The 11,770-nt window shown below is 36.7% G+C and overlaps 1 protein-coding gene across 4 annotated transcripts in view; it reads left to right on the forward strand.

Annotated features, from left to right (window-relative positions):
- The window catches only part of WDR47 (WD repeat domain 47), a 47,076-nt gene extending 37,424 nt beyond the window's left edge, over nucleotides 1–9,652 (forward strand). For 2 of the 4 annotated variants that reach the window (XM_034778813.1, XM_034778814.1), the window contains exons 10-16: nucleotides 313–470; nucleotides 1,752–1,832; nucleotides 3,330–3,499; nucleotides 5,266–5,436; nucleotides 5,975–6,106; nucleotides 7,236–7,454; nucleotides 8,283–9,652. In XM_034778813.1, coding sequence (XP_034634704.1) covers nucleotides 313–470; nucleotides 1,752–1,832; nucleotides 3,330–3,499; nucleotides 5,266–5,436; nucleotides 5,975–6,106; nucleotides 7,236–7,454; nucleotides 8,283–8,425 — 1,074 coding nt within the window. In that variant the 3' untranslated portion in view covers nucleotides 8,426–9,652. The remainder of the gene's footprint in view (nucleotides 1–312; nucleotides 471–1,751; nucleotides 1,833–3,329; nucleotides 3,500–5,265; nucleotides 5,437–5,974; nucleotides 6,107–7,235; nucleotides 7,455–8,282) is intronic. The other 2 variants (XM_034778815.1, XM_034778816.1) reach the window with 1 other exon arrangement.
- The last annotated feature ends 2,118 nt before the right edge of the window (nucleotides 9,653–11,770 follow it).

Here is an 11,770-nt window from a genome sequence, read left to right on the forward strand (position 1 = left end):
AGGTCATGCCATCTTTGTTTTAATTTGGTTTTGTGTAAGCATTCTTGTAGGTCTTTTAGAAGAACCTTTGAAAAACTCTTCCTTACATGATTTTATTAAGATCAAGATGTTATGATATCTTTACTCTCCGTATCACAAACAGTGAAGGGCTGGTCCTCCCAGTCTTTCCCCTGTAAGCTTTACATTTGAATACATTATTTTTTTTAATGGGGATAGATTTTAACTTCTCTCAGTCTTGAACATGTGTGTAAGCGATTAAAAATGTAGTTATGTTTGTGAACCTATTGTGACTGTCACACTTTTACACAACAGGATGATAAATCAAAAAAGCAATTCATTTGTATTAATACTCTAGAAGATACACAAGCTGTCAGAGCTGTGGCTTTTCATCCGAGTGGGAGTTTGTATGCTGTTGGCTCAAATTCTAAAACTTTGAGGGTGTGTGCCTATCCAGAAGTAATTAACCCAAGGTAAGAAGGAAAATAAATGAACATACAGTCCTACCATAATCATTTCTGTTCCACTACCTATCACTGGATATCCAAAGCTGTCTGTAGATATTTCTAGTCTGTTCTTGTCTTTGACCCCTTTCATTTTGTTAGTTGAAACCTGTCAACAATGCACTGTTACAATATTGCTTTGAGAACATAGTAACTACCAAGACAGAATAAAAAGACCAGTTGCAGTATTTTTGTGTTTGTGACTAGTTTGACTAGTTTTTTTCCCCTACTGCCAAGCTGTTTTGACATCAGTACTACAACTTTTCCTTTTGGTAGTAATCTTCCCCTAGAGTCTTGGACGCAATGGCATTGTAAAAGAAACTTTTGTTTAAAATATACATTTCAGGAACAGAAAAAGACGTTATGGCAGAATACTTCTGACCTATTCTACTTTTGTCTTAATTCCACCTTCCTGAATTTTCATATCCATTATTTCCTTCTTTCTTTAGAAATAAATCTTGGTCTCAAACTCACTTTCTAGTCATTGCTTCAATTCCATTACTTTTTTAAAAGTTGGAGAGTTTTCAGAAAAATTACTCTAAAATGGCATTCTTATTGTGTGTATCTGCTCCTGATGAGTCTGGGACATCGTCCCGGTTTGGCTAAAAAGCATGCGTTAGCCTCTAATATCCTTGCCTAATAAGAGTGGTATGCATTCTGTTTTCCCTCAAAGGTAATAAACAAAGGAGCCAGTGAAGTTCTTATTCCAAAATGTTTGATGTTGATGTATGAAGCAGAAAGAACATGGTTTGGGGAGATGTGGAGTGTGTTCTGGGTCCTCCTCTCCCACTCCCCCCACCCCTGGCTCATTTATTGGTTTGGCTTGTTATGCTGGAAATTAGAAAAATCTGTTGTTGTTTTTTATTTATAAACAGATTATCCCTCTAGCTTTTAACACCCTAGTTAGTGTGTGTAGTTTGATTTGGTGAACTTGATGTGACTATTGACTTGATAAGATAGAAAATTACAGCACAGCAAGAAACTAAAGGGAATGTTCTGAGCTTTCCACACCTCTTCCTGAGGTCTGTCTGTACATCTCCTTACCCACTGTCTTGTCAGGCTGTAAACATGGTGAAAGATTGTTCATATTCTTAATCTTGAGAAATATCTATTGCATCTAATGAAATTCTAAAATGGCCCATTAAAAGTTAAGATTTGCTTTCTCACTTTTAAAAAGCCCTAGTACACCTAGTACTCTGTCTAGTTTAAGTGCATTTAGCCTTTTGGTAATTGTTTGTTTATGTTATGCAGTTCCTCGTCTGTCGTCCCTCGAAAACTGATACCTGACCTAGGCAGATCTTCACTTTCTTCCTCTGTAAAGATGGCAACAGAGTAACTAGTAACTTTATTTCCTTTTATGAGCTGTCTTCTATAACTTTAAAGTGGCCAGATTATTTGCTTTCCCTGTTGCATATCTATTTAAAATCCTTTGAGATCTTGTCATTTTTTGTGCTTTTTTCCCTCTTATCATTCTTCAGTCATCCTCATTTTCCAGTTTCTGTGGCAAATTTTTTAAATGGCCTATTAGCAGTCAAAGATACTTAGTTTCTGTTGCCCTGTTAGCTTCTTGCCTTTATTAGAATGAGCTTTTATTCTCGATGCTGAATTGCATCTTAAATACTTTGTAGCTTCCCACTAATTTCCTACAAGCGTTTTATTTACTCATGTCTAAATAACCCATAGAAATCGGAGAAAGGGAATTAGGAATTTCCCCATAGCCAGATGTAAGTAAAGGCTGGTTTAGGATGTTAAGAAATAATGCCAGGAAGGTTATGACTATAATGTATAATTGAATGAGTTTTGAGAGAGTGCATTAGAGAGGAGCAAAACTAGCTGTGCTTTTTCCACAGACTGCCTCATTCAGTCTCCTTTCTTGTTAATTGGTGAAATGTTCTTAGTGTCATATTGCTCCTCTTCCTTACTTTTAATGTCCAATACATGGAGGTAGAGTGGTATGTTGGTCTGAGTAGGGCTTTGAGGTGACCTAAGAAAACCAAGGCTTACTTCCTTCCTAGGCCTCTGCAAACACTTACATAAATGCTTAACTTTAAGTACGAAAGTAGTCCATTGAAGTCAAGCACATGCATCAAGTGTTGGATACAAAAAAAAAAATTTCTCTCTGGTTTTCACTTGTTTTGGACTCTGAAAATAAGGTATTTGGGGTTTTTTTGTTTAGTTGTTAGTTTTTTTTTTTTTTTTTTTTTTTTAAAGACAATGCCTTTTTAATAATAGCTAAGTGTTATCTGTGTCAAACCAAGTACCTCTGGCAGACATTTCTGAATTTTGTTTCAAGATTGCTGGGTTTTTTCCCCCCATCAAGAACACGCATAATTTACTGTGTGTTGTAGAAATCTGTTTCAGGTCACACTTGGAATGTTTCTGTAGTGAAATATTGGAGAACAAGGAGGAGCTTTCTTTGTGGTTCTGTTATCCTAATATTCTACCCTAGTTGCCTTCCAGCATTAAAACTAACACTTTTTTTTAAAGCAAAAGTTTAAATTGCCACCCACACGTGTCCATTTTCATTGCCCTTAAGAGCACTTGCTTATGCTTGCAAGGAATCAGACCACGATAAGTGTGGTATGAAAGATGTTTTCATAATGCATGGAAGCTAAAATTTGCTTGGGGAATATAGTTCCTGTGTGGCAGCAAAACACTATACTTTCACATTTAGTTTAACTTTTATTGCCTACCATGAGAAAACAAAATAAGTAGAAATTAACTTGCTTGCCTACTTTGGATTTTTTATTACAGTAAATAATACAATTGACTTACATTTTAGATTACATATAAAAGAAATAGTTATCTCTTTTTTTTTTTTTCTTCCAGTGCTTATAACACTCCTAAACAACCAGATATTCGTTTCAAAAGGAACAAACATCACAAAGGGTCAATCTACTGTGTGGCATGGAGTCCTTGTGGACAGTTGTTGGCTACTGGTTCTAATGATAAATATGTTAAAGTACTACCTTTTAATGCAGAAACTTGTAATGCAACAGGTAGGGTGTATCTATATACTGCTATAACATGTTATCATTTATTTGGGATGGTCATGTTAGTGACAAATGGCAAAGCAACTTGAGTTATATCTGTCATATTATGGCAACGAAGTGTATTCGGCTGTGTCTACACTACCGCTTTCAGCACTAAAACTTTAGTCATTCAGGGGTGTGAAAAAACACACCCCTGAGTGACAAAAGTTTTAGCGCTGAAAAGCACCAGTATAGACAGCGCTCCCGGCAATAAAGCTACCATCCCTCGTTCAGGGTGTTTTTTGGGGAGGGTTTTTTTTTTATCATCGCCGGGAGAGCTCTCACCCCAGCGATAAAGCATGTCTACACAGCCCATGTCACAGCACTGCCACATTGTAACATGGTCAGTATAGACATACCCTTAGATTATCACACTTAGTCCTGAACCAATGGTAGGTTAGAACAGTGATCTCCAAAATGGGGTGCGCGCTCCCCAGGGGGTGCATAAGAGGATCCTTGGGGGTGCGCGGCAGGAGGAGCGCTTTTTTTTTTTTTTTTTTTTTGCTCAGGCACGGCAGGGGGTGCATACTCAAAAAAAATTTTCTGATAGTGGTGCACGATCAAAAAAGTTTGGAGACCACTGGGTTACAATGCTGCCAAACCTGGGCTCCAGATCAGAAACTTTGAGTACCTGATTTGCACTTACTCATGTTTTGGGGGGAAGGGAAATCCTGCTTGGAAGTTTGAAATGCTAGAAGATACTCCGCAGCAACAGATTAATGACTAATATGCAGATGAGATCAAAAAGAGTTTATTCTGAGGTGCCTGGCATACTTTTTTGGTTTCTTTAAGAAAAATATTAATAAATAAGCAGAATCTGACAGAAGGTTTTGGTCAGGAATTTCAAGATAATTAGCCTATTTTTAACTTTGATAAATATATTCCAGGGTAATCCAGTCACAGAAGTACAGATAATCTTATGGGACTTGGTCTTTCAGCACATGCATAAATATGCTTCTTATTTTGATATCACTGGTTTAATATTGACAATATTATTTCAGTTAGATAACTGTGGGATTTTTTTGTTAACTGAAATAAAATACCATGAACAAACATATTGAAATCTAACTCTAGAATTGAGAATCAACTATTGGTTGAACATCAAGGGTATGTCTACACAGCAAAGAAAAACCGATGGCCTGTGCCAGCTGACTCTGATTCAAGGGGCTCGGGCTGCAGGGCTATTGCATTGCTCTGTAGACTTCCAGGCTCGAGCCCTAGGACCCTGCGAGGTGGGAGGGTCCCAGAACTCGGACTACAGCCCAAGCCCAGAAGTCTACACAGCAATGGAGATAGCCCTGCAGCCGACCTGCGAGCCCAAGTCAGCTGGCACAGGCCAGGCACGGGTTTTTCTTTGCTGTGTAGACATACCCTTGATGTTCAACCAATAGTTGAGTCTCAATTCTAGAGCTAGACTTCAATATGTTTGCTCATGGTATTTTATTTCAGTTAAGATGTGAACCTCTCACAGAGGGATTAACTAATACTGAAGAAACAGAAAGTTAATATACTCTGATACACAGAAATCTGTCAGTTTGCCCGTTAAGTGTGAAATTTTATCCTATGTTTATGAAGTTATATTCTCCACCTTGAAATTGTTACATGTATCAAACTCAAGCTTTTTAATTAATACTAATGCACTGTTACAATTACTGCTTAAATGATTACATAATTAATTTATACTAAACAAAGTATATCTCACTTTGTTCTTGGTTTATTTTACATTTTTTCAGGACCAGACTTGGAGTTCAGTATGCATGATGGGACAATTAGAGATCTTGCTTTTATGGAAGGCCCAGAAAGTGGTGGCGCTATTTTAATTAGCGCTGGAGCAGGAGACTGTAATATTTATACAACAGACTGCCAGCGAGGTCAAGGCCTGCATGCTCTGAGTGGCCATACTGGTATGTTTATAAAAATGCAACAGTAACAATCTGTTCTATGCACTGGTAACAACAGTGACCAAATCATGCTCTTCTTATGGACAGCACCTCTGTCCTATCAACAGTGAGCTCAGGAGAGATTTTATTTCATTAATCTAGCCCATTACATATTTTAAGCCCTTTGTCTCCCTGCAAATGCCAGGGAAGATGTAGAGCAGGGTGTTGCCATTGTACTGGTGGCACTTCTTCAGTCCATGCCACATTGCAACCTTTCCCAAGAGATGCGTATATGTGGAATAACAGATAATAAATTGAGACCTACAGAAATCGGCTAACAAAGGCTCTCTGAAGAGAGCAAGTTGATTACCTCCAACCCTCTGATCTATCCAAGACTACTTTCTTCAAACCAAAATATAACATTTAATCTACTAATTGTATGCTGATGATGATCCTACTTAATGTGTAAGTGCATATTCAGAACAATAATATGCAGAGAATTCAGTAGTGATCTTTAAAGAATGAGTAATACTAGTAAAGTAAAACATGTTCTTATCTACAGGTCATATTTTAGCACTTTATACATGGAGTGGGTGGATGATTGCATCTGGTTCCCAAGACAAGACTGTAAGATTCTGGGATCTTAGAGTACCGAGTTGTGTTCGTGTAGTTGGAACAACATTTCATGGAACTGGTAACACTATTGCTCTTTTCGCACCGAATAAAAAACTTCTTGCACAATTACATATTTTAAAGATTGTTCTTGTCATTGGTTTGTTGAGAACAGGGATCTTGCATTGTAAAATGAAGACTTCTGGCTTGTTCAAAACAATCCCCAGTTGCTCATTTTAAAAAAATAACAAAAATTTGGTATATCCATTCAAAAGCTAGTTAGTTCTTTGCTTTGTGACCTTTTGATGTTAATAGCTATTTATATAGCACCATAAGCGTACATGATGCTCTAAAACAGAGAATGTACAACCTTACCCAAAAAAATCAACACTTTAGACTGACAAACTGCCTTATAAAGAATGACACTCTTTGTAACAGTGATTTTTTTTTTTATTGATAACAAATGTAAACATGGTGGCTATAAGGAATATTAGGCTGTTAAAAACATCAACCTTGGAGTTAAATATGTCTGTTGGAATTTGGCAAAGCTGTTGTGTAAACGACATAGGACACTACCTAGCAAGTGATGTCCTCATATAGTTAATGAAACCCTTCCAAACTGATGCAGCTCAAGTCAGAAAATAAAAACATGTTTTCTCAAACTCCAAAATGCAAATGCACAAAGGATGGTGTTTGTCTAAACTACAGATGTATAGTATTCTACACAAGAAGTATTTTGAAAAAAGTGAGTCAGGTACAGAACTTGTTTTCAAAACAATCTCTTTATTGCCAATATATTTATAAATCCATTATTCTGCTATGAATTCTAACTATGCAGAAAATTAAAAGCCCGCCAACACTCTTGGATATTCCCTTTTTCTGTGATGAAACATTGAACAGATACTCCTAATCTCTTTCCACTGTTAAACACAATTCTCTGATGCAGTTTAACTGTGACTTTGCTACCACTCCATGATTAGAAATCAGCATATGCTACAAGGCAAATTATAAAATGGGGGCAATATGACATAAGACTTGTCTTTTAATATAGACAAAATGAGTTGAAGTACATTTAACTTGGCTAGATATGTTCTTTACCTTTTTAATATTAACGGTTCTACAAACATCTCTCAAACCTTTCTATATTCAAAAGAATGCAGAACTTATCTATAAGTCTATATTAGTTTATGGACGGCATTTTCTTCTTATAGGTAGTGCTGTGGCATCTGTTGCAGTTGATCCTAGTGGTCGCCTACTAGCTACAGGGCAAGAAGACTCCAGTTGCATGTTGTATGATATTCGAGGCGGACGAATGGTACAGAGCTATCATCCTCATTCCAGTGATGTTCGTTCTGTTCGCTTTTCTCCTGGGGCTCACTACTTGCTCACAGGATCTTATGATATGAAAATAAAGGTGACAGACTTGCAAGGTAATTCATCTGATGTGAAGTGTATTAAGCAAAACTGAGCAGTGAAGTGTGTTTTGTTAATATCAGAGGTTGTAAGAAAGTTTGGATCAAAAGAGATTCATTTCTGAAAATGTAGAAATCTGAAATCTATTAAGGCTATAAAGTGAAATTTAAAAGGCTTAGAATACACATGACTATGGTTCTTGTCAGCTCACAATAGATTGCTCTTATTATAGTCAAGACTCTAGTCTGACATATAAATATGATTAAGGAATATAATTGCAGTATGGGAAACAACTTGCAGCTGTTTAATGACTGGACTTCTGCTTTGAGGTGGTGTGCAGAAAACTCAAACCCACAAAGAAAAATGTATGCTTGGCTTACCTTTTCTGGGGGAGGGAGGGATTAGTCAAAAGGAAGAAATTGAACAAGTCCTCCAATCAACCTGATTTTTATGGACCGTTAATTTGTATTTAAACTTTAGTTTATGAATACCAGTGTTGCAAACAGTTGTATGGTACCTAACACAATGGAGTCCCAACCTGGTTGGCCTCTAGGCACTGCTACAGTATAAATGTTAAATAATTCTTTATAGCAGTCAATTACATTCCTTATAGAATTTGAAAGGAAGACTGTCATGGGCCTTCCAAAATAGACTTTTTCCCCTTTAATGTGAATGAAAGGGTTTGTGTGCATTCTTCCTGTAACAATATTCTTTAGGTACCTTTAAGTTATCATCTAATGAAGTAATTTGTTATTTAGCAAGTGAAATAGATATGTAGAGTTTATTCAAGAAAATTATTTTAAGTGTTCACAAAACAAGTAATTATTTCTATTCCTCTCTCCTAGGGGACCTTACTAAGCAACTTCCTATTATGGTGGTAGGGGAACATAAGGACAAAGTGATTCAGTGTAGGTGGCATACGCAAGATCTATCCTTCTTGTCATCTTCTGCAGACAGAACTGTAACACTTTGGACCTACAATGGTTAGAGTGCAACTAAGGCAACGTATGCAGATAAAGCACAGAGAAATAAGACTACTGGACTGTAAAAATAATAATTTAGGGATTCAAAGAGCAGCATCTGACCAGGAAAGTGTCTTAGCAAGAAGAGGCACTTGTCACAGATTTTTCTGATTGCTAGGAGGTCTTGGTGTGTTAGTATTATTTCGCAGTGCTTTCAGTCTTCCATGTGAACTCTTGCTGCTGTGACCTATTGTAGTCTTGTTGCCAAAGTCTGTTGGAAGAGCTCTTATGTTGTCAATGTGCACTCAAAGTAAGATTAATGATGTGTTTACAGTTTAGTATTAATTGCATTCCTTGGTCTTTGCCTCAATGACAATTTTATATAGAAACTTAAACCGAATTACACTTTTAAACAACTCAGTAACTAGTTCCACATAAATGTAGAAGATAAAAATGTACTTCTGCTGTTTCACACTTCTGTTGTATGCATCACTTGTCAACCAGAGGTCAGACTTTTTTTTCCCTTTCCACACTTTCAACATTTTTTTTTTTTTTTTAGTACGTATAATTGTAAAATTTTAAAGGTGACTAGGCAGTAACTGCTTCTTGATGATAGTCCACTATATAGCGTGTTTTGCTTTTCACCTAAACCGGGGGAAATGTTGCTGTTTTTACTACATGATATTGTTTTCAACAGGCTGATGTTGAAAACAAAAAGTAAAATGTTGGGTTTGCTCCAGAAACCATGTAATGTTTCATTCTGAATGCAACATAATACCTCTGTGTATAATGTACTGTAGAAAAGAGTGTGGATTGGCAGCAGTTATCACAGTGAGCTAAATGGGTAGCTGTTCTCTCAAAGAAAAATGGTACCATTAACACTTATAGACAACAGCATGGCTTAAAATGCTGTCTGCATGATAATTTAAAAAATTAAATCATTTAACTTCCCAGTCTAGAAGCATTTTTGGATTTTTCTTTCTTGCACTGTTTATGTAATGCAGAATTGCAGTTTTATTTCTATGAAACTTTAGATTCTAATGTTTAAGTATTGTTATATTTTCATATTGTACAGTTCCTTTTAAATTAAAACTTTAAATTTTAGGTTATTTATTTATTTGAAATGCAGTTATTTGGTTTTAATAATTAAATTATCGGTTCACTGTAGCAAGCATTTTTTAACTAATTGTATAAAAGTGAAAAGATTATTATGGAAGTGTATCTCTGCTATAATCTCAATAAAGACCTCTGACACCTGAAAGCACAACTACTACTTATTTCACGATCTCTTAGTCTGTCTCTTTTATACTACTTTTATAAATCTCCACGTTTCAACTCTAGGTTTACATGTTATTAAAAGATGATGAAGACTTTATACCGTCCATATCCTCTTTAGTAGCTGATTTAGCAGAGCTACGGTATTATAGAAGCCTGTTCTTGTTCTACATATAGACCCCCAGTGCAATTTTGAAGTTAAGTCTGAGTTTTAGTTCTTCTGTCCTGTCTTGTTTCCATACATATAGCTGGTTGATCTATGGTCTCAGACACACAATATTGTTACACACTGATTGCATGTTAATTCTATTGCAGGGAAATTGCTAGATCTTATTCAAAATTTGAGCCTTATTTCAACTGAATTCCTGACTACCACAAAACTTCGGTTTCTCTTCCATTTTTCATTTCTGTGTCCTAATCACTGCTTCCCTGTTGTGATTTGTGTTAACATGCAGCTATACAAATTCTGATTTTTAACACTTGAGAGATTCCAAGGTTATCCTCTTTGTGCTCTTCAGACCACCTAACCATGCATCTGAGAATACCCAAACAACATATAGGGGAAATTTTCCCCAAAAATGGTGTCTTGTCCGCAGGTTCACACAGCACCTTTAAAGCACTGAGTGTGAGGAAAATAATTTGGAATACACCCATCAAAGAGGTAGAAAATGTGAGGAGATCCTCAGCTGGTAAAAAGAAGAACAGGAGTACTTGTGGCACCTTAGAGACTAACAAATTTATTAGAGCATAAGCTTTCGTGGACTACAGCCCACTTCTTCGGATGCATATAGAATGGAACATATATTGATGAGATATATATATATACACACATACAGAGAGCATAAACAGGTGGGAGTTGTCTTACCAACTCTGAGAGGCCAATTAATTAAGAGAAAAAAACTTTTGAAGTGATAATCAAGCTAGGCCAGTACAGACAGTTTGATAATAGGTGTGAGAGTACTTACAAGGGGAGATAGTCAATGTCTGTAATGGCTCAGCCATTCCCAGTCCTTATTCAAACCGGAGTTGATTGTGTCTAGTTTGCATATCAATTCTAGCTCTGCAGTCTCTCTTTGGAGTCTGTTTTTGAAGTTTTTCTCTAAGTTAGTCTCTAAGGTGCCACAAGTACTCCTGTTCTTCTTTTTGCGGATACAGACTAACACGGCTGTTACTCTGAAACCTCAGCTGGTAAATTGCCATAGCACCATCTATCCTGTAGGTGTGCTATTGCTCCCTTTGATATGATGACTGTGTGTTGCTGTTTGGTGAGGCCTTATTCACAGCTCCATTATCATTTGGAAAATGTAACTTGATATTATTTGTTTTGCTTTGACTCTTCTGATCAGCTTTATTCTTACTACTTCAAGAGTTTAGTGCTGTTTCTCACCGGTCAGCAAGAGTCCAACATCCAAATGTAGTAACTTTTATTTGAGATGAAGATCTTTCACCTGCGTACTTCATTCTAGACTCAGCTCAACTTTGTCTCTTGCATTGTTGTATCATACAAATGTATGACTTTATATGGTACTTTATTATTTGAAAGAAAAACTTTATATGACAAAAAGAGATTTGTTTATTTTACCAGGACCTGTTTAATGGTCAGAGCATGCATAAAGCACAATGTAATATGAGAGAAAATAGACAAGTTTTAACACCATCTGCCATAAAGTACTTGCCAAATTATTAAAAAAGGTAAAACATTCTAATCAGTTATTTAGATACAAGATAAACCATACAAAAACCCGCAGCATAACATGTCACAGTAGGCGGGAAGGTGTGGAGGAAGAGAATTAGATCACTCCAGGACTAGTTACACAACCTTTCACCTTTACTGATTTTAAAATCCACCTGAGATTAGTAGAAACATTCAGCTGTTTGTTCTGGGGTCTTTGTAAAATTTGTCTGCTCTCAGTCCAGCTAACAGTAGCTATGCTGCAACCCACTGTAATGGCATTGCTCTTAGCTTCAGCAGGGAAGCAAATGGCATTTTCAGGTCAGCGTTGAGACGTGTCCTACATTGCCCGCCCGCGGTGCGCCGTTTTGAACGGACTGCTCCTTATCAACACACGATCTGTATAGCTTGTTTTCCGTCGCCG

The sequence above is a fragment of the Trachemys scripta genome, chromosome 8, assembly GCF_013100865.1.
Source record: "Trachemys scripta elegans isolate TJP31775 chromosome 8, CAS_Tse_1.0, whole genome shotgun sequence".
Classification (NCBI taxonomy): domain Eukaryota; kingdom Metazoa; phylum Chordata; order Testudines; family Emydidae; genus Trachemys; species Trachemys scripta.